Below are 22806 nucleotides of genomic sequence, written 5' to 3' on the forward strand. Positions count from 1 at the left end.
TGCAAATTGAAATAGCCAATAGTAAACTCCCAATGCTTTTGAATGAGAATTCATCTTTTTTTTTTTTTCCTCTATTCTGACATCGCTCGTGTCAGAATAAAGAAAAAAAAGACACAGCGGGGTTTCTCTTCTTGGCGGCCGGGAGCGGGGGGCTCCCAGAGCGCCCAGGATATTTTTTTACATTTTTTACAAAATTTTTTTTACAGCAGCAGAGCCGCCGGACAATAGGAAACTATTAGGTGGAGCTAGCTGTCACTGCTAGCTCTGCACAATCGTTTTCTATTTACTTTTTTTCTACTTTTTTCACTCTTTTTCTGTTCTGCTCGGTCCCTCTGAAGGACCGAGCAGAACAGCCGAGCCAAATGCCGCTCGGCGGCATTCGGATATTCTCTCACTGCTGTTCGGGATCTTTCAGAATAGCCCGAACAGCAGTGTGAAGCCTGCCGGAGGTTCGGCTCAGCCGATCCAGATGTTGGATCGGCTGAGTCGAACTCCTTCTGCACTTCGGAATATATATAAATGACCAATACCATTTGTTCAAGTACAAGTACTGATACTTGCCCAAGTACTTACAGATACAAGTACTGATACAATTTTGTTTATTGTCATGTGACAGTGTTTCTAAAACAATTGGTTCCAAGGTACACTGCGCTAGGAATAGGTTCTAAATAGCTTATAGGACCAGCAGCAACTATGTATGACAAAGATGTCTGATATGGTAAATTAGTTGCGCTTGATCTAAATAAATGTGGATTCCAAAGTGGAAAATATCATGAATAACACACGAACATCTATACAAATAACCAAATATTCTATCCTAATGTGTGATCGATACGTGTATGATCAAACCCTCAATATGGACCAATCTCTTAGTTCCAAGAGAGAGCCATAATCAGTGTGGAAATATCCAAAATTCTTATTTAGGCATGTGATACGTGAAACTTGTATTCATCCACCCCACATCAATAATTTTTGTGTGACAAACGCCCCACGATCACTTAGTGTGGCTCTGAGTAATCTGTGACAAACGTAACACAAAACAAATACAGCAACCTAGTTGCAATCCTTATATGAATAACCCCTGCTTTTAACACTCTTGCATGTGTGAACTTGATCTAGTAGACAACAGTAGTGATTTCAAATACCTAATCGTGAAAATATAATCTTCCTAATAATAATAATATGCACACACTCGTTGGTGTCTCAGTGACCAAAAATAGGCAGTGAATAAATATGAATTAATAAATCAAATATATGTTCTAATTCTCCCCTCAAAGTGTATACAGGGAGTTAAATAATATAAAAACCAACCATGTACCAACAAGCAAAAAAAAAGTATAAAAAAAAAATAAAATATAAAAGAATAAAGCGGAATAGTCTCAGCAATATAGCAAGCAGTCAATTTTTAAGAATTTTTGCAGTTTATATGAGACGGGATACGAACGGTTAATCTCCTTCTCTCAGTGATATTCAGAGGAATAATCCGTTCGGTTCCCTGATAAATATCCTCCAAAATATGACCAACCAGTCACTGATTGAGAAAAAAACGGAACATTCCAAGGTTCTAATGTAATTTGATCTTAAATCTTGATTGTTCCAACGCCTCAACGCCCGCACCGGCAGCATGTATCTATAGGTATCTCACAAGGGATACAAATGGAGAACTGATAAGGCTTTAAGAACGTATAGTAGAAAATCAGCTATGAGAAGTGAAGACCGACCATCCTTTGATGCGTTTCGTAGATTAACTTTCTCAAAAAGGAGTCATCTTTTTGAGAAAGTTAATCTACGAAACGCGTCAAAGCCTTATCAGTTCTGGATTCTTGTAAGTGCATTCATATACTTAAAAAAAAAAAGTTACTTGAATACTGCACTTAGATTGTTTGCCTCCTTTCTCCATTTGTATCCCTTGTGAGATACCTATAGATACACGCTGCCGGTGCGGGCGTTGAGGCGTTGGAACAATCAAGATTTAAGATCAAATTACATCTGATTGCCTGACTTGGAGACTAAAGGAGAAGATGGATTATTAGAACCTTGGAATGTTCCGTTTTTTTCTCAATCAGTGACTGGTTGGTCATATTTTGGAGGATATTTATCAGGGAACCGAACGGATTATTCCTCTGAATATCACTGAGAGAAGGAGATTAACCGTTCGTATCCCGTCTCATATAAACTGCAAAAATTCTTAAAAATTGACTGCTATTTGTTTTGTGTTATGTTTGTCACAGATTACTCAGAGCCACACTAAATGATCGTGGGGCGTTTGTCACACAAAAATTATTAATGTGGGGTGGATGAATACAAGTTTCACGTATCACATGCCTAAATAAGAATTTTGGATATTTCCACACTGATTATGGCTCTCTCTTGGAACTAAGAGATTGGTCCATATTGAGGGTTTGATCATACACATATCGATCACACATTAGGATAGAATATTTGGTTATTTGTATAGATGTTTGTGTGTTATTCATGATATTTTCCACTTTGGAATCCACATTTATTTAGATCAAGCGCAACTAATTTACCATATAATACAGACTATTGATTTCGGGACAGTGGTGGAGCGCCAGAGCTAAGTCCCAGCTGCAACAGCTGCAACCCTGGTAGTTTTTGTGAAAATGCCAAGTATCAGCACTGCTATCTGAACATCCCTATAAAACATTTTGGTACTTTTATAGGTCTAAAAATGAATATAGACAAAAGTAAACTACTGTTCCTCTGCAATGATGCATGTGCTGATGATACAACTTGGATTTCCCAATACCCTCTCCAAATTTGATCACGGTCTCTTAAATATTTGGGAATCCATATACCCCATATCACTGCTGAACTATGCACTCTAATTTCTCGCCTATCACATACCGCATAATCCAAGAATTACGTTCTTAGCTAAACCTCCCCTTATTTGCCCTTGGCAAATGTCATCTTATTTGTATGGTCAGCTTTGCTCATCTTCTTTACCCTCTCCAGACAATCCCCCTTCTCCCTAAACATAAGGATGTCTAATTACTCAATAGTGCTTTTTCTAAATTTATCTGAAGTGGTAAAAGGTCGAGAATAGCTCTGACAAAACTCCAATCCCCTAAATCTCTCTTAGGTGCTAATCTACACAATATAACATTATATAATTTGGCATGCATTTTCCATCATGTCCATGATTGGCTTTTCTCTTCGACTTTTTTCACAAACACATCGATAGAGCATTATCTTGTTCCTCCTTGGTCCCTCTCAGGCATCCGTCATACCACTTTTTATCTTCTCCCAACTATTATTAAACAAAATATTCTACTAAGGGATACAAAAATGACATGTAGGGACACCAGGAAACTTTGTCACCTTCCAGACATTGTCTCTCCCCTCTCATTGCTTCCCTGATTTTTCTGATAGGCTCCTTGTAACGAACTTACCCGTCCTCCGGTTCCGGATCTTCCCTCGGCTCCGTCGGAGAACCAGCGATGTCTTTAGCAAAGACGTCAGGCGGCTCCTCCCCCTTCCTCTATTTAAAGCCGACGGGTTCAGTTGCCTGGTGTTCGTACATGTGTGAAGGACGCCAGGCAAGGACCTCCTAGTCTCCCCACCGAACCTATTACTATTGGGACGGACGTGTGCCCCTTCTATCTGGCCTCAGCGGCCACTTCCTCCCACTCAACCCGGGCATACTGAAACTTCTTCCAGTAACTTCCTCAGCAACGATTCCTTTGCATGGGGAAAACCAGCAATTCATTGAATAGCCTTCGGGTGGCACTGTGGGACCGAATCCTGATAAACTGCAAGTATACAGCATCAGCTGTTTAAACCATACTCAATTGACTGTTTCAAAGCAATTACTTCCCTTGGGATAAAAGACTGTATCTGTACCTTATGCCACAAAATACCGGGTTATCGATATAGTGCTACCCCAGATATTAACCTGCTACAACCTTCTACCTCCTTCCACTGACTTTACCAGATTGCTTAACTTAGAAACGCATTACGTTTCAATCGGCTCCACCAATACTGAAGCTGAGATCCAGTCCAACCCCAACCAGACGGGCCTGGTTCATTACAGATTGTACGAACCCCCTTGTGTTAATAGCCATAAGGGCAATGGATCCATCAGATATGGTGTCACATATGGGTGCCTTCAACCAGAGGCTGGATGCACTTTCTCAGATGGTGTCTGATGTACAGACCGAAAACCAGAATCTCAGGTCTTACATCTCTGAAAACATTTCTAACCGCTCCCCCCAAAATGACACTCCGGAGCCTAAGATCAGCCCCCCGGACGTATTTTCTGGGGATAGGGGACGATACCGTGAATATGTTAACGCATGCACCTTACTTTTTGACATGAAACCACGCACCTACCCCATAGACAAAATAAAGGTCTGCACAGCCATCTCCTATCTTAGAGGAGAGCCTCCGTGCCTGGGCCGACACATACCTAGAGAAGAATGACCCTATCCTCAACTCCTACCCCGACTTCTGGCGCTCTTGTACGATGACCCCAGCAAACAAATTTCCGCTGAATCCGCTTTGCGTGCCCTCAAACAGGGTAAACTCTATGTTGAGGACTACATAGCTGAGTTTAAACGCTGGTCTCCTGAGTCAGAGTGGAACAACGTCACACTCCGGAACCAGTTCCGACTCGGCCTATCAGAGACGCTGAAGGACGAGCTAGCTTGTATAGAGATGCCTGCGACTTTGGCCGCCCTTATCCAAGTCTGCATCTCTATTGACAGGAGATTAAGGGAAAGGAAGGCCGAAAAGTCATCAGGGGCCACCTACTCGTTCCCCAGGAGCACTCCTCCCGAGCCGGTTGTACCCATGTAGATCGGTAATATACGGGGACCACTCACCCAGGCAGAGAGATCACGTAGGTTGGCCCAACAACTCTGCATGTACTGTGGGGGACCCCATCATACAGTAGAGGACTGCCCACTCTTAAGAAAGAAGAAGACGGGTGAGTCATCACACATCTATAAGGTCATAACCACTAACTCCATCGGGACTAACTACCTTAAACTTCCTTTGTCTCTACAGTGGGACCAGTCCAGAATCCTCCTCGAAGCCATGATTGACACTGGAGCATGTGGGAACTAAATTGACTCACGTGTAGTCACTCACAATAAAATCCCCTTCTGCACCAAACCCAATCCTGTGTCTGTCGGAGTGATTGATGGGTCTACCCTGAATTCTGGTCCTGTAACCCTGCAAACACAACCCCTATTAATGGTGACCAACTCATGTCACATGGAACACTTGTGTTTCGATGTGATTCCCTCTCAACACTTTCCGTTTATACTGGGCCTCCCCTGGCTTCAAACCCATAAACCCACGTTAGATTGGAACCACCTGACCCTTAGGTTTGACTCTCCATTCTGCCACGACACCTGCTACAAAGAGACTACACTTCTCCAGACTACTTCACCTGACCTTGCAGAGACCCACCTTATATCTGAACCCTACCGAGACTTTAATGACGTATTTAGTAAGAAAAACACAGAAATTCTCCCCCACACAGGACTTATGATTGTCCCATAGATCTGTTACCCTCCTGCAAGAACCCTTTCGGACACATGTACCCGTTATCCCAGCCTGAACTGGACCATCTCAAAGCTTACTTAGATGACAACTTAAAGAGGGGTTTCATTAGGCCTTCAACTTCCCCAGCAGCGGCCGGCATGTTATTTGTCCGCAACAAGGATCAAAGCTTGCGCCCCATTATTGATTACCACGAACTGAATAAAATTACAGTAAAGAATAGATACCCTCTTCCCCTCATACCCGAACTGCTTGAATGCTTGCAGACCGCTAAAGTGTTCACTAAATTAGATCTGAAAGGGGCTTATAACCTCATTCAAATTAGACAAGGGGATGAGTGGAAGACGGCATTCGGCAAATGCTACGGTCTCTATGAATACCTCGTGATGCCTTTCGGCCTTTGTAATGCGCCTGCCACGTTTCAGTTTTTTGTCAGTGACATCTTCCGGGACCTCCTTGACATTTTGTGTAGTCATTTACTTGGATGACATCCTTTATATATTCCGATAACATCACGGATCACCACAGGCATGTAAGATGGGTTCTCTCTAGGTTACGGGCACATAACCTTTATGGGAAGCTGGAGAAGTGTACGTTTGAGACTAGCATAATTTCTTTCCTTGGGTATATCATATCCGAAAAGGGTATCCAGATGGATCTCGGCAATATCAAATGCATTCAAGATTGGCCTACACCCCAGAATTGCAAAGCACTACAGCGGTTCCTGGGTTTTGTAATATCTTGCCCCTGGGGGAAGTAGCTCTAATGGACCCCAACTGCGGATATGGCCTCTATTCAGGATGGACGGGTATCAGATCGCAGCTTTCACCTCTGGTGCCTAGAATGTGGAAAAGGCGAAGAGGGAGCTGCTTCATATCACACCCCGTATAGTAGCACGATAACCCTATATAACACCTATAAGGTGGGTATGGTGTAATCAATATGCAGTTCACTAGTATGCAGCTTGGGTAATCAATATGCAGTTCAATAGTATTCAGTGTAATCAATGTGCAATTCACTAGTATGCAGCTTGAGTAATCAATATGCAGTTCACTAGTATGCAGCTTGAGTAATCAAATAGGCAGTTCAGTAGTATTCAGCGTAATCAATGTGCAGTTCACTAGTATGCAGCTTGAGTAATCAAATAGGCAGTTCAATAGTATTCAGCGTAATCAATATTCAGTTCACTAGTATGCAGCTTGAGTAATCAAATAAGGCAGTTCAATATGGTTAAGCTTCTGTAGCCATACAGCTATGGCCAGGATACTTGCAGTTGTGGATATCTCTGGGGTTGGAGATATGAAGGGTGGATCTGTTCCTCAGATCAACGGGTCCAGGAGTGGAGCAAGTGGGAGCTGTGTTTATCAGCGTCCTGCTACAACAGTGGGACACCGATCAATCAGTGAACAGCGGCTTTATGCCGACGGCTCGAGTGAGAGTGGGCGGAGTCTCGCCGCGGCTGCGCAGGAGAGGTGACGGACCCCATGCGAGAGTGGGCGGGGCCAAGTGGCGCACCTGCGCAGGAACGGCGACGGACCTCGGCCCTGGCCCGTGAGGAGGTACGAATGTTACAGATTTTGCCAATTTCTACCGGAAATTCGTTAAAAATTTCTCTCTAGTGGTGAAACCCCTAACTCAGCTGACCAGTATTCATTCAAAGTACACCTGGAACCCTCTAGCCCAAGACGCATTCGATGCTCTGAAGATTTGTTTCACCACTGCTCCCATTCTCCAACTGCCGGACCCCCACTCGCAATTCACCTTAGAAGTGGATGCCTCTCATTTGGCCATTGGATCCATCTTGTCCCAGAAAACTTCCTCTGACGGAACACTAGATCCGGTTGCTTTCTATTCCTGTTCACTCACAACGGCAGAGATGAACTACCCCGTAGGGGAGAAAGAGTTATTGGCGATAAAATCCGCCCTGGAGACCTGGAGGCATCTCTTGGAGGGAACTATTCTGCCCATCATTATATACACTGTATATCACCAAAATCTCAAGTATATACATAGGAGCAAAACCCTCTCCTCTCACCAAATACGGTGGGCTCTCTTTTTTGATCGCTTTAACTTCCTCATCACATACAGACCCGGAGCGAAGAATGGAAAGGCAGATTCGCTATCCCTACTTTATGGCCCGCCATTCCCTACACCTCCTGACTCCTTAATCATACCATGGGAGAAATTGATCCATACCACATTTATTCTCAAAGAGGAGCTACTGAAGGCTTTGGCCTCGAGTTCCCCCTCTCAGGCCATGGTTGGAGACGAGGAGGGGTTCAACTATAAGAACAACAGACTCTACATTCCCCCCTCTCTCCAGTGTACCATCCTGAAACTCAGCCACGACGCACCCCTGGCAGGACATCCAGGTATCTCCAGGACTTTGGACCTAATCCGCCACCATTTCTGGTGGCCGAAGTTGGAAGAGACTGTACATGAGTATGTGTCCTCCTGTGAGATCTGTGCTCGTTCCAAACACGAGTCCAAACCTCCGTTTGGCCTTCTCACCAGTCTGCCCATACCGGAGAAACCCTGGGAGGCTATCTCCATCGACTTTATTGTGGATCTACCGCCCTCTCAGGGTTTCAACACCGTCCTTGTTGCTGTAGCCCTCTGAGGATTTCAACACCATCCTTGTTGCTGTAGATTCCCTTAGATGATGGCCCACTTCATGCCACTTGTGGGGTTACCCACTTCCAAAACCACTGCCAATGTACTGATAGAGCATGTGTTCAAATTGCACGGATTCCCATCAAGAATTGTATCAGCTCGGGGCTCGCAGTTCATATCTAACTTCTGGAGAGCCCTTTGCCTCAGACTACGAAACACCATAGGTTGTCGACCTCCTATCACCCCCAAACAAACGGTCAGACCGAGAGGGTGAACCGCTGTTTTGAGCAATATCTGCGCTGTTATTGTACCCACCTACAAAATGCCTGGCACGAGCTACTCGCCCTTGCAGAATTCTCCTACAATAATAGTACCAGTTCAACCATGGGTCACACCCCGTTCTTCGCTAATTACGTATTTCATCCCTCGTTCATTCCCCAAGGGGTTCCCTCGAATAACCCTGCCACAGAGGATTATGTCCAGAAACTACAAGATCTTACTCCTCTCCTGAGGAACAACATCGCAAGAGCCCAAGTTTGACAGAAGCATTACTATGACCTCCGCAGAAGGGAGGCCCCCCAGTATCAGGTGAAATCCAATATATTACAGTTGTTCCCAGAACAAGGAATTAGTGGAACATTTTCCAATGGGAAAACCTGTTTTTGTGACAGTTGTCTAAGAGGGAATTTCTTCTTCATTTGTAGAGATTTTCTCACACTTCCTGCTGCATCTCAGAGACTGAAATTAAAGGGAAATATTTTTTAATAGGACAGAGACTGCAGAAATATAAACCAACATGGGTTTAAATACTTTATTTGTATTAAACATTTACAAATCGTTTGAATATTTTTTGTGAGATGCAAAATTGGACCTTTTCTTGTCAACATCATGTACTTTCCCCGGGATAAAAGTATATCATATTTTAATTGCTTTCTAACCTGCTTGACTGTTTCCCATAGACAGTTAGAGACCTATCAGACATGTGAGCTCATTGTCCAAACTGGCAAAAATGACTAGATTTGGTGGCTGTCAGAGGTAGCTTTACACATGGAGGCTGATTTACTAAAGGAGTTCAGAATCTTTACTCGCTAAGTTGTGTTTTCCATGAGTGGGTATTGTTCACTTATAATACCCAGTAATGTGCAGATGAAAACAGTAATTTGTTGATGTGTAGCCACACAAAAAATTGATTTAGTTCACATGACCGTGCCTGTAATGCAACCCCCAACAGCCAAAAAAAACATTTGATTGGCCACAGTCACATGTCCAATTTATGAATGGATACAAATTTTCATTAAAGGAACATTCGGATTTGTTTGCATTCGGGCTTGTTCAAATTTGGAAATTTGAATACATCCGAATGTCCAAATTGTATAAAATTCATATGAATATCCATTCGAAATTAAACTAAATTTACATGTCTGGTAAATTTGTTTTTCACATGATTAAAAGTAAATCTTCAATTTGACTTCACAGGTAATACTTTTATTTAGTTAGTATTATATTTGCCCCTGGTATTTTTTGTAGAAATTGGGTGTGATTCTGCAATATTAAGATAACCTATGCATTCATTATGTTTTTATAAAGTGACAACCTGGCAGTTTTTTAAAACTCTTCAAGTAAATACTGACTTGTTTTTCTGCTGTATCATCTGTATGTGATGTCATCAGGGCAAGCATGTTCATTCAGCCACAAAGGATGCACTGGCCATGCATAATCGATTTAATAAGCAATGCTCTTATCATTGCACAGCATTAATCAATATGTCAAAGGAAGCCATTCACCTTTACTAGGCTTAGAAATTTCAACTAATTAGCAAGAATGGTTTTACAATTTGCTTATGTAAGCAATGTATCCATTCAGCATGCAAATGAAATTAGTTAATTTGACTTCACATTATGTTTTCAACATTGCTTATATTTGAAATTACATTTTTACTTGTCAATTAAGCCGGGTACTTTTTGTGCAGATTAGTAATGTTTAATGACATTTGTCCAATTTGACAGATCAGGGCATTAAATACCCAAGATTTGTAAATTATGCCACAAATTGTAGATGTGTTAATGTGGATGTCATACAATCATATCTTATTCCCCAGCTTGATATCCAAGTAGATATCTGTTAGCTCATACATGGTCTACAACAGCCTTTTCCTGTAGATTATCTGCCTGTGTACAAGCATGCAAACCTTTAAAGAAGCACCTGGAAGCATTAAAAATTGAGCCAATGGGGTTGATTTACTAACCTAAACACACGCACGCACTAGGTGCGTGTGATTTTTACACAGCAAAACGTATTTATCAACCAAAAAGTCTCTATAAGCATATTTCCACTAATGCCATATATGAAAAAATCATGCACATGATGCATATATAATGCTGCTTCACAGTTTAGACAAAAATGGTTAGCTCATGCATTTACATTCCTGCATTCATCAACGCAAGCAACACAATGTAGAGCTAATTTACAAAACATCACCTTGCAATTCATGCAGGGCTTTGCACAACACACCTGCTGGGTGTGTGCACACTACAAAGGTGTCTAGATTCCACCAATAGATCATGCTGGGAGGGAACACACTACAGAGGTGTATACTTGTTCGTGGCGTGTTTATAAGGTTAGTAAATCAACCCCAATGGCTCAATACACGTGGATGCTTAGGAAAGAGTTTGATTTTGTTTGAGTTTGTGCTTAGTTATGTTAAAGTTAAAGAGAAATATCTGGTATTTCTGAGTATAAAACAGCTGGTGATCTCTCTCCCCTTCCTCTCATAATGCTGTGCTAGGTGTTTGAGTGGCCAATCGCTAGGCCAGAGTGTTAAACTGTGGGTGCAGTGTCAAAGTCTTTACCCCTGTGTAAGCGCTGACTTGATTGACTTGAAACTTTCATGGGAATTTTTATCTTCACTTCTGTGAACACAGCAGAGGGCAGTTGAAGAAGGGGTGAATGCAGGCAGTAGGGAGGGTAAGGGGGCTAGGGGGGATGCCAGCTTGTTGGTTGCCAACTTGGTTCAAGTTGAGGTTGCAATATCTTCTGTTCCTCAAGAATGACAATATCTGTAAAATATTTATTGCATGGTACTGAATTTCACTCACCACAACAGACAATAACATCAGGAAAAATTGCAAAAGATCTGGCACTTGAAAAAACTGATCATTGCCATTGATCTCTAATAGTACGAATGTAATGCCTCTAAGGCCAATGGAGATTTGGTTTCTATTTAAAACAATATCATTCTGGTCAAATAGTGATGAGAGCAACAGGTGTGCGAAATTCCCTCCCTGTATTATAAAGACAGTGGAATCAAAATGTTCTGCCTACAAACAATACACACAGTTAGGAGACAGATCACTGAATGAAGTCTTTAAAGAGTATTGATATCCCAAAATGTTGTTGTGGAAAGGTTAGAACCTCTACAAGGTTTTAATGTGTCTGTTTTTCCACTGGGGAGATTCACCTTTTCTATTTGACCATTGTTAACGGGACACATCATGATGAAAAATTACTGTTTGGTTGTCACCAGAACAAGCTTTAATAGGGACACTGTTCTTTTGAAAGCCATCTAACAGGGGATTCCCTTTACTTTAGAGATTCTTAAACTCATTTAATGTTTTTCTAAAGCAGGAAGTGAAGAAAAATCACCCAAATGAAAATGGGGCAGCAAAAATAATGCCTAACATGGGTTTTAGCTGTTCCTAGAAGAGACGGATTTGTGCAACCTGATTGCTGAACATCTGTTACTATCCAGGAGAAGCACATAGTTGCATGTTAAGATTCTATTAAAGTAACTGGGAACTGGTAGAACTGTACTGAGAGAAAAACAGTAGCTGCCATTGCTAAGCTTGTTTTCAAAATATCTAGCTACCTAGCTGTCTCTGGCTTTTACATTTGGAAACAGTGACCTGGAACAAGCATGCAGATCAGGAAAGGCAAAGTCAGAACTCCTAATCTGCACAGCTGCTCTGAGTCAATGGTTTAGAAAGTGTTGCTGTGAAGCCATAAGCTCAACATGTAACTCAATGAACTATTATTTTTAGAAGGAGATGGCAGCCTTCATATTTCCTTCAAGTTTCTGTAAAAATCCACTTTAGCACCTTGAAACTTGTTTTGACTGCTAATTTGTATGACCATACACACAAACTATATTCAACCCAACTCTAACTTGATACTTATGTAATAAGAAATAATTTAACAGTAACATCTTTGCATCCAGTCCCTTATTATAAAAAATATTCTCATATATTAGAGCATGAAGGATATTTCTTAACTGATTGTTTCACATTTTGGTAGTAAAGTCCCAGAAGCTTTGCCTTGAATAGGTGACAGTATAATTCAGTATAATTAATGGCTACACAGGGACTATGAGGATCCTAGCAGATAACTATATTCAAGTAATTTACCATATGAAATGTGCATACCTCATATGTTCACTGAATATATTGATCCTATGGGACACTTGAAAACATATAAAACAATTTACTAGTTAGATCATCAAAATACATACACGTTATGACAGGATTGTCAAAACATATGCAGGCTGTTAATTTTAAATAAGGCTGTAACTTTTCTTTATCTGGCTTTTATTTTGCAGTAATTGGGTGACAGCCTTTGATTTAAAAAAAAATTTAAGAAATGGTAAGAAGATTTAGATTGATTTGAATTCTTTGCTTAGGAAGGAAATGCAAATTAAACGAATGAATATAAAGCAGCTATGAGCTGCTAAAGATAGACATGTGTTTGGTAGTGATAAAATAAATGATATGCGTATTTAGACTTACCTGCAGCACAGGATCTGACACTTTTTAGCAACTGGGTACAGCCTTTAAAAAAAAGAATTATGTTTATTGAATTTAGCAAGGCTGACTTACAGCACAAGGAAAACATTACTCTTTACTCTGCTTATTTGTCTACATTTGCAGTTTGAACACTTTCAAAAAAATCACTGCAGTAAAGCTGGTCATATAGGGAATGAGTTTTGCTAGTGTGTGTCACTACTAATATTTGAAACAACAGCTACAAACAGGAATAGTACTTGCCTTTCATCTTTATAAAGTCTTTGTTTTTGTATTTGTATTAATTGTTACCTCTGTGCAGGTGTGTTGAACTGTATATAGAAGCGATTTGTATCTCGGGTTAGCGTTGTACTGCCAGTGCACTGAGGCATGAGTGCTCTGAGGTATGCGTATGAGGAATTTTGTGATTGACCAAAAGGAGAAAAGGGGCAGATAATTGACATGATTGCTTCCCAGCATGAGAGCCATAGGAAGAGGATAATGGAAGGAAGTGTTACCACAGCATTTGCAAGGCCTTTAATTGAAAATGGTGATCCCTTTCCTTATGTGAAGCTGTTAAAGGAGAACTATGGGGTTAAGGCTTTTCCCCATAGTTCTCCTTAGGGTAACGGGAGGACACAAATTAGCGTCCTCCCGTCACCCTAAGCTCAGTATACCGCGAGCTACAGCTCACCGTATACTGAGACGCCACAGTATACCGCGAGCTACTGCTCACGGTATACTGAGAAGCCGCAGCTTCTCCGAGGCATTTGCTCTGTCAACCTCTGTAATAAAGCATTTTCCCAAATGAGGACTATATATGAAAATGAAGATTTCTGACACTTCCGATATCATCTGACACAGGCTCGGAGATTTATGGAGTGCACCTTTGGGATACTTGCCAATAAGAGGATAATTTTTTACAGGGGCTATTCAAATGGACCCGAGCAATAGCAACACAATTATCAAGAGTACGTGTACTCTCCAAAACTCTGTACACCAGAGGGAGGGATAAAATTTTGAGGGCTACCTTTTCCATGACCTGGAAGATGTTTCCTTGCCCTCTATACAAAGCACCAATGAGGCTTGGAATTCTAGGGAGACAGTTGCCAATTCATTTCTGTCACCTAAAGAAGAGCTTCAATTACAATATTGAAAGGTTTAAAATAAACACTTTCTGTTTTCTGTTTTTCTTATTTTTTCCCCCTCTGGCAAAATATGCTTAATAAAACAAAGAGTTTGCTCAGTGAAACATATATGTTTTTTATTTTCAACAACAAAAATATGCTTTGTAATTTTTACTCCCAATAGGATTGTTTAATTTCAACTTGTAAGTTGTAACGTGTATGTTCACTTTTCAATGTTACTGAAATGGAACAACTTGTGTTCACTTTAAATACCCTGATTGCATTTTAGGGAAAATTAAAAAAGAACAAGAACAAGAACAAGAACAAGAATACATCTGCACCTATTTCTGCAACATTCCTGCAGTGAAGTGATGCAGAAAGGAGAGATGAGAAGAGGGAGAGGTGTTCAGTTATCCTAACACTTTTTTTTTTTTTGGCTGACATTGCTACACTTCCATAGATACAGAACAGTTAATGAGTATTGTAATCGTAGGTCATGAAGTGTGCTACTAGCAGGATAACCAGGTAAATCTAAAGTGCAAAAGCCTAGAAAATTAGAACTAATGCAGACATAATATTTAATGCTGTCATTTAAATCTTGTAATCATATCTAAGAAAATAAATTGTTTGTTATTTTTGCTTAGTACATGAATGCAACTTTAACCACTTGAAGTCCGGGGTGTTAAACCCCCTTCCCATCCAGGCCATTTTTCAGTATTCAGCGCTGCAGTACTTTGACTGACGTTTATTCCATCATACAACGCTGTACTGAAATGAATTTTATACCATTTTTTGGGGACAGATAGAGCTTTCTTTTGATGGTATTTAATCGCCACTGGGGGTTTTATTTTTTAATATATTAAGGAAAAATTATCGATTTTTTAAAAAAACAGTTTCCTCTATATTAAATGATAAAACATTTATTACCCAATTTTTTGGTAAAATATAAGAGACGAGGTCACGTCGGGTAAATATACACCAAACATGTCAAGCTTTAAAATTGCGCACGCGCGAAACCTCAAAGTACTACAATACCCAAAATTGGCCATTGGCGACGCTTTAAAAGCTTTTAAATCTCATCAGTTTAGTGTTATCAGTGATTGATGGCCCTTAAATGATTGCTCTCCCTCCGATGTTCGCGATGATATGTAACATGTGTAGTGCAATTGCCGATTTCCTGCGCTTTTTTAAAAACTTTTTTATATGTGACTTTTATTATTTTTTACTTTTTTCATATGTGAATTTTATTTTTTTTAAACTTTTTTTAATTTTTCTTTACACTTATTGTTATTGCTATTACATAGGTGGATAACAATCCCCCTATATAATAGCAAAGTCACACTGACAGGTCCTCTTTATGGAGACATTAGGGGGCTAGGGGGTGCACGCGAGCAGAGAAAAAAAGCCGTCTGGAGATGGGCAACCCGCCAATGCCACTGTGCTGTCCGTCCGTTTTTTCACAACGGGCGGACAGCAACAGGTAAACCAAACACATACACCAATTATATGTATTATCCCAGAACGACATATGAAATACTTGCAGAATAATATAATAAAATTGCTAAAAAAAGTTTTACTTTAAGAGTATGAGAATCCCTGTTATTTTCTCCCTTTTCCCAGGTGCTGCCTGTATTTTTTGAAACATCAAAGCAAAGTAAAACAGGCATGCATACATTGCAGTAAGTTATGAGTTACAGTAAAAATTTTCTTCGGGTAAGGTAGATGATATAGTAAGAGTGAGAGAACTTCTTCTCTCTAATAAATCACCTGCACTAAACCCTGAGGCTTTGAATATGGTGAATATGTAAATGGAGTTCCTAGTGTGGTGTATAATAGGTATGTTGTTTGGTTTGTTTGGTATGTTTCATGATTTAAGTATGAAGATAAGGTGAGTTTGGTACATACAGTCCTCTTCCAAACCGATTGGAAGTCACGATCAAGTGGTTGCTAAGGGCGATCTCAGCTTGGAAGCAACAGGTATGTAGTGGTTGTTGGGTCAGGCTGTTAGTACCGCACATGGATGTCCTGGAAGGGTTAATGGCAGCAGACCTGGAGGCTGAATCTGGGTGGACTCAGAGCCACTGCTGTGAAGAGGGCTGCTACTGATTATGAAGTCCAGGATAGAGAGAGATCATCCAGCCTGCTTAGAAGTGCAAGATGGAGAGAGGCATGCAGGCTGGTGTCACTACTTCAGAATGGAGAGTGTGGGTTCAGCTGCCTTGTCCGGCGTCTGTGTTCATTGCAGGAACACCGTACAAGTGAAACTGTCGGCTTAAACTGACAAGGAGGGAGGAGAGTTGTGAAGTCGGCGGAGAGGAGGCCGAGCTACCCTCCTTGTTCGGGATGCTGGAAAGGTAAGTTTCTTACAATGATATGATGTGATATGATGTATAGTATGATGCGGTAACTGTATGTATACTGTATGAGGCAATGGAAGTGTCATGTGAAGGTGGCATTGGACCACCTACATGAGGTCAAATTTAAGGGAAGTCAGAGACTTTATTTTTTGTGATACACTAGTGAGAGTAGATAACCAAGGATGTTGTCCTCTCTTCCTTGTTCTATTCTGTGATGAGGCTCACAGATATTCTCTTTCATGTCTCCCAACATGGTAATAATTTCTGATGACTTGGATTTGGACACTGGACATTTCTCAGCCTCGTTCACCCTGGATCAATCACTGGTGCTTGAGGTGATAACTGACCATAGAGAATAGTCTTCTGCATTTTCCTCCTCCAATTTAGTTTATTGGAGACATGCATATTATCTTCACTATTTGCAAAGTTTTCCAATGTTCTAAACTTTAAAAAAAAAATGAATTCATTGTTATGTGCCTGTTAGAGAGATTTTTAAAAATGTCCTGTTCTGACAGGAAGTGAAAGGTAATCTCCCCATCAGCAACTCAGATAGAAATATAACCCAACAGATTTAAACATGAAATGGGAAAATACTTATAGTCTCATTTACCGAACAGTCTTCAAAAATGGCAACATTCTCATTTTCCAGGCCCTAGATCCATTCAGCTGTTTAGCAATCACATTTAGATCCATGTTAGTTTGGTCCAGCAGGAACGTCTCCAATATTTCTATATTACTATCTCTTTAGTTATATGATTTGTAGTTATATAGTTTGTATGGTTTAAATATAGTTATATCATTCCATTGTATAACAACTCTAGTTATATAATTTATATAGTTTATTTATAGTTATATAATTTATTGAAATGCAGATTTTTTGACTATAGATATATAGATATCTTTGTTTATATAGATAATTTAATTAATTTTAGCAAATACAGGAACAATTGTTAACTTAATTTTGGTGAAGTAGATAAAAAATAGCAAACATGAGAAGGTACAAATAAAATAACCAAATGCACTTTGTTTAAGCTTCTCTTTGGTAGAAAGACTCCCATCACCAGTAAAAACCTGCCTCCAGACATTAAGCCCTCATTCACACGAGAAACGGTGGGCCCATACAGATCCATGCAGCTTGCACAGCTGTATCGGGCCGCTCCCGGGAAGGACAGGTGCTGCGTGTGATTATAGGCAGCAGCCTACCCTACTTTATGGGAGAACGTGGCCGTATGCTGGCCTACGCTCACCTGAACTGCCTGTATGTGCAGGTGATCCATCCTGTCTGCGTACGAGCAGGGACACCCGCACCCACACATTCATGTTTTGGTGCTGTGTTTCTCCCAGAGGCCTTTTTCCTAACTGTTAACCGCTCCTCAAATTATTTAAAACTAAAAAACATTTTTCCCCCTAGAGTTCTACTTAAAGGTGTTATTTAAAATGTATTGTGTATTTTTAGTGATGTATATGTATATAGAGTAATTTTTGCAATGCTTAGGATAAAGTATTTATGTGCTTACATTTTATATGTACATGCTTATATATTTTGTTATTGCATAAAATGTAGACATTTGCACACTAGCAACTATTGGGGGTAGAGGAGCTATAATAAAATAAATATATTTTACTGCTTAACAGTGGTTGAGATAACATATCAGTCACACACGGAGTGCATTATTTTATTGAGTTAAATGATCCATAGATTTCGTTGTGAAAAGCCACTGTGTAGCACTGCAAGGCAGACAGTATGGATGCTCCTCATTTAGATATACTGTATATTTACAAACTATACATAGGGACAGAGTTCTTAAAACATATATATTTTAGCTACACTAAGCTTGTGTATTAAAGAGACACTAAACTCAGGAGTTAAATCTAAAAATGCATTCAAGTACCTGAACTATTAACAAAAATGTAGCTTATTTGTGTATCACTCGGCTGTAGATTCTCAAATCATCTCCCAAATGGTGCTGACACTGTCCTTCCTTCTGGAGTTTGGCTACTTTTGTTTCCCATGGTCCCTCTGTGTTGTAAAGTAGCCACTGCTCAAAACTTGCTCACGTGATAATCTCACGTTTAGTTTACTCATTTGTATCAAAATTGTAGTCCATCTTGGGAGCAAGCTTGGAGTGGTGGCTACTTTCCAACACATACAGGTACCATGGGGAACAAAAGCAGTCACCATCCAGAAGGAAGGACAGTGTCAGCACAAATTCAGAGATGATTTGAGGATCTACAGCCAAGTGATGCACAGATAAGCTCCATTTATGTTAATTGTTAAGTTACTTGAATGCATTTTTAACGTTTAATTCCCGAGTTTAGTGTAACTATAAAAAGATTATGTCAGGAAGTAGAAAAAACCTTACAACAGAAATACACTAACACTGTCATTCACAAAAGGGTGAAGAGTTTGGAGAAGGCAGGAGAAGTGAACAATCTAGGACAACATAGCTGAACTGGAAAGTGAGCTGAATTGGAGAATTTTTCCAAATCAGCTATTTTGGCCTAGATTGTTCACCCTTTTGTGAATAGCCCTGTAAGTAGCTTAATGCTCATCTTTCTGGCACCTGATGTGTTGAAACTTTATTCTCTTTGGCCGTCACACCTGTCTGACACTTCTATTTGTGTTGGGCAGTGTGACCCCTGCTGGTCAGTGTGGTTCCTTCCCCTGACCTCTACCTCACTGCTGTGAGGTTAAGTAGGGGTTTGTGGGGGGAACTACAGCAGGGAACATGCTTACACACACAGAAGTGCCAAATACAGTGGTACCTCGGTTCAGGAACTTTATTCGTTCCACGATTCAGGTCGCGAACCGAATAGGTCGCAATCGCATTAAACTGTGATCAGACCGCAATCTCGACTAGAGGAAGCCATGACCATGTGTCAGAGCAGGGAAGATGGCTGCGGTTGTGTTCATCACCCGATGCGGAGTTCGCGAACGGAAGCAACATTTTGCCGAAGCGTTCGTGAACCGAGGTACCTCTGTAGTATAAAGCTTCTTCCTATATAGGGTATTGCTGTTACATTATCTCTCCAATCAGCCGCACGAAACCGAGGTCCAAAAAATCCAACTTTATTGTTGTAAATTCCATGCAAAGTTCAAAATACAAGGTATACACCACCATAGTTCTCTCCCACTCCACCGCCACTCATGCGTTTCACCACCTGGGCTTTTTGGATATTGCTACCTCCTGACAGAGTTCTTTTAAGAGCATTTTCCCTTTGCAGTGATTATTATTTTTATTATTTTGATGGAAGACAACAGCACACCGCTGCTAGTCACTGTAAGCATTTTATTCCACCGTGTAGTGCAGGCTACTATCACATAGCTTTTCCGCTCCTACTACTGCCCATCTCTGGTGTGTTTAAGCCATATGGACTTACTAATAGAGAATATACCTTTATCAGGTTACAAAATCCCCGCTGGGCGTAACCTCAGTGCTATAGGGCAAAAATGGTGAATATTGGATGACAGAAGTTTGAGTTATGGTAAATTATTGGACTTTATGGATATCTTCTGACTTCTATTAATTTTTCTTAGGCTCTTCTTGACACACAGAAATTACTAAGATCTATGGTTACAAATTTTACTTTTAATCTGGGATTTTCTGGGAAGTTCTACCACACAGGTAAGCATTTTGAAAACTTAAAGGAAAATAGAAAACTCTTAACTTTTGTCTATTAGGATTTTCCTCTGAATCACATGGTCAGTAGATGTAAAAGCAAAGTGATTGTCAGGTTTCTATGCACATTTCCAGTCTGTTATTTGCTGAATAATATTTATATGGCTATGTGTAGTTGCAAACCCAAAACAAGCATAAGGGCTAATTTGTTGTATAACTTTCCTTATCTACAAACTTGTTTTGGGTTAGTGACTTATAATGTAAAAGAGACAAAATGTTAAATTCTCAGTTTACATGTTTTTACACAAAGCAGAATGAAATAATATTAAAAATAACTGCAGCTTTACTGCATGGATTAATTGTCTTATCTGATGATTTTTATTTTCTAGATCTAGGGATCATCTCCTGTCTATGTTCCCTGCTTGGTCACTGCTCCTGAGATATGGCTGTTATTCTCAGAGGCTGTGCCTTTTGCCTTACCCATTGATTGGGCATAAACATGAACTCTCACCAAGCCCAGCATTCATGTTTATATGAATGCTGTCCAAAAGACACACTTGAGGAGGTTAAATTACATCTATATGTCTGAACACTCTTGTGTCTATGACCAGCTACTGTGATGGCCTGAATATCATGTGTTGCCTCTGCAGAAATGGTAATGGATTTTCCTAAACTTTTCAAAGGCTTTTCTTATTAAGAAAACATTAGCACTTGTATGTCTCATGTCACAAATCTGTCATAATATTTTAATGCCTTTTTTGTCCGAGTTTGTTCTTACATTGTGATCTTTATGGGTGTTTAAACAGTAGTTCAACAGAAGTCTGGCTATGGCAACTGTAATTTACCATGGTATGTTATGCACCCACCCCCTTCACCAACTAACTTCAAACAAATAGTAAAATAATTGAGAGATAGACATCAAGCAGTTGATAAAATAGACAAGTCTTTTTTCAAAGTGACAGCATCTTTGGAAAGGGCATTCCCTGGCAACAATATGCTTACCTTACTTGTGCTCATTTGCAGCTCCTTACTCCTCCACAGCTGGCAAGAATACCCAGCACTTCTGGGTATGGCTGAGTTTGACCTGGGGAGTGACGTCACTGTTTTCCCGGGTTGCCGACACAGCAATTCACAGTACCACCTGTAGAAGAGGAAGAAGCTACAAAGGAGCTCAGTTAAATAAGTATACGGGGGACCAATAAATGCCTTTTCCAAAAACACTGTCACCTTGCCCTGAAAAGGCAACATAATGATGTCTCTTAAAAATCATTAAATGTCAACTTTAACAATAAACTAACTCAAGCAATCAATCCAGGGAAACAATTTTTCAGCACTGAATATATTATTATAAATTGTTTTGTGCAGAAAGTGCGCAACATCCTCACAGTAAAGTTTTTCTCTGCTAAGAAAGGTGTTGGGTGGGTGGTAAACCAGCCCACTGCTGCTTATTGGATTCTATTGAAGATCCCATGTGTGATGAGCTTCAGGTTTGCAACCATGAATTCAGTTTGGCTAGGATTTTGACAAGTTGACTGCCCACCCACCCAAATCTCTTGCTGCTGCCTCCACTAAATGATAGCTCCCCACAGGTTTGTTTTACATTGTAAACAAGCCAGCGGTGATCATAGTTGATGTAATTTGCCAAATATGATCATGACATGGGTGGTGGCATGGCTCATCGTGTCAGCGGGTTATCTGGGCATTGCCCACAATGCATCTACATTGCAGGAAGACATGATTGACGTTGTATTTTCATCAGGGGACATTGTTAATTTGGTTATTTTTTAAATAAAGGATTTTTTTCTAAGGTATGGGTGTTTTTATTTAGTATTTAACTATTTTGTTTGAAAGAGTAACATAGGGTACTTTGTACCCCTAACATATTTACATAGAGAAGGGGGCTGGATATCTGGCATCCACCTTATTTTCAGGGGGGCTTCAAGATTTCAACAAGTTGGACTTTTGAAGCCCTCTTCTGCTTGCACAACTACCTATGGCTACGATAATCCTCTCCTGCCAATACTCCCATCACAAATGACAGTTCCTTGGCGCTGCTGGAATGTCAACACAACACCTGGGAACCTGGGTGATGTCATTGACCAAATATGGTTATGACTATATTTGGTCAATGACAACACATGGGAGCTGTGTTGACATTCCAGCCTGCAACTTCACAAACAGGTCTAAGGCATCCCCAAGCATGCTATGTAACCACCTCTCTATTGCTGTATTGTAAAAAAATTGGGGAAAATGGACGCCCATTTGTTAAATGACATCTCAGATGGCTCAATACACAGAGACATTGATCCAAGCGGCATGATAACATGTGATTGCTGTCAGTGGCGGAACTACTGCTAGTGCAGGCGGTGCGGACGCACCAGGGCCTCGGGCCTCTAGGGGGCCCAGCACAGTCCCAGCGCCGGATCGGTACCCAGCGGGCCCCCCATCTCTGCATCGGGAGTGGGGGCCCGCTGGACAGCGATCCGGTGCTGTCCGGCGGCCAGCAAGTCCGACCATCTATGCTGGGCCCCCACAGGCCGAGGCACCGGCTGTAGTTCCACCACTGTATATCCCCACACACACACTCTTTATACATTGCACCCCTCTCTACATATACCTTACCCCCCTCTCATATATATATAAACTCCCCATCTCGCTATATACACATTGTCCCCCCCATCTTGCATCTCTCTCTCCATTGCCAGGAGGAGAGAAAGTGACAGCCGGCTGAGCGCTGTGTTTTTTTTTTTGGGGGGGGGCAAAAAAAATCTTGCACCAGGGCCCTTTG

At 40.7% G+C, this 22806-nt stretch overlaps 1 protein-coding gene across 1 annotated transcript in view; it reads left to right on the forward strand.

The window, feature by feature from the left end:
- The window catches only part of LOC108792214 (bifunctional heparan sulfate N-deacetylase/N-sulfotransferase 3-like), a 223105-nt gene that overhangs the window by 88864 nt on the left and 111435 nt on the right, over positions 1–22806 (forward strand). Inside the window, exon 3 of the mRNA XM_018562936.1 lies at positions 19937–20024. Within this exon, the coding sequence (XP_018418438.1) occupies positions 19937–20024 (88 nt within the window). The remainder of the gene's footprint in view (positions 1–19936; positions 20025–22806) is intronic.

This window comes from Nanorana parkeri, unplaced genomic scaffold (genome assembly GCF_000935625.1).
Source record: "Nanorana parkeri isolate BGI_ZX_2015 unplaced genomic scaffold, ASM93562v1 scaffold614, whole genome shotgun sequence".
NCBI lineage: Eukaryota > Metazoa > Chordata > Amphibia > Anura > Dicroglossidae > Nanorana > Nanorana parkeri.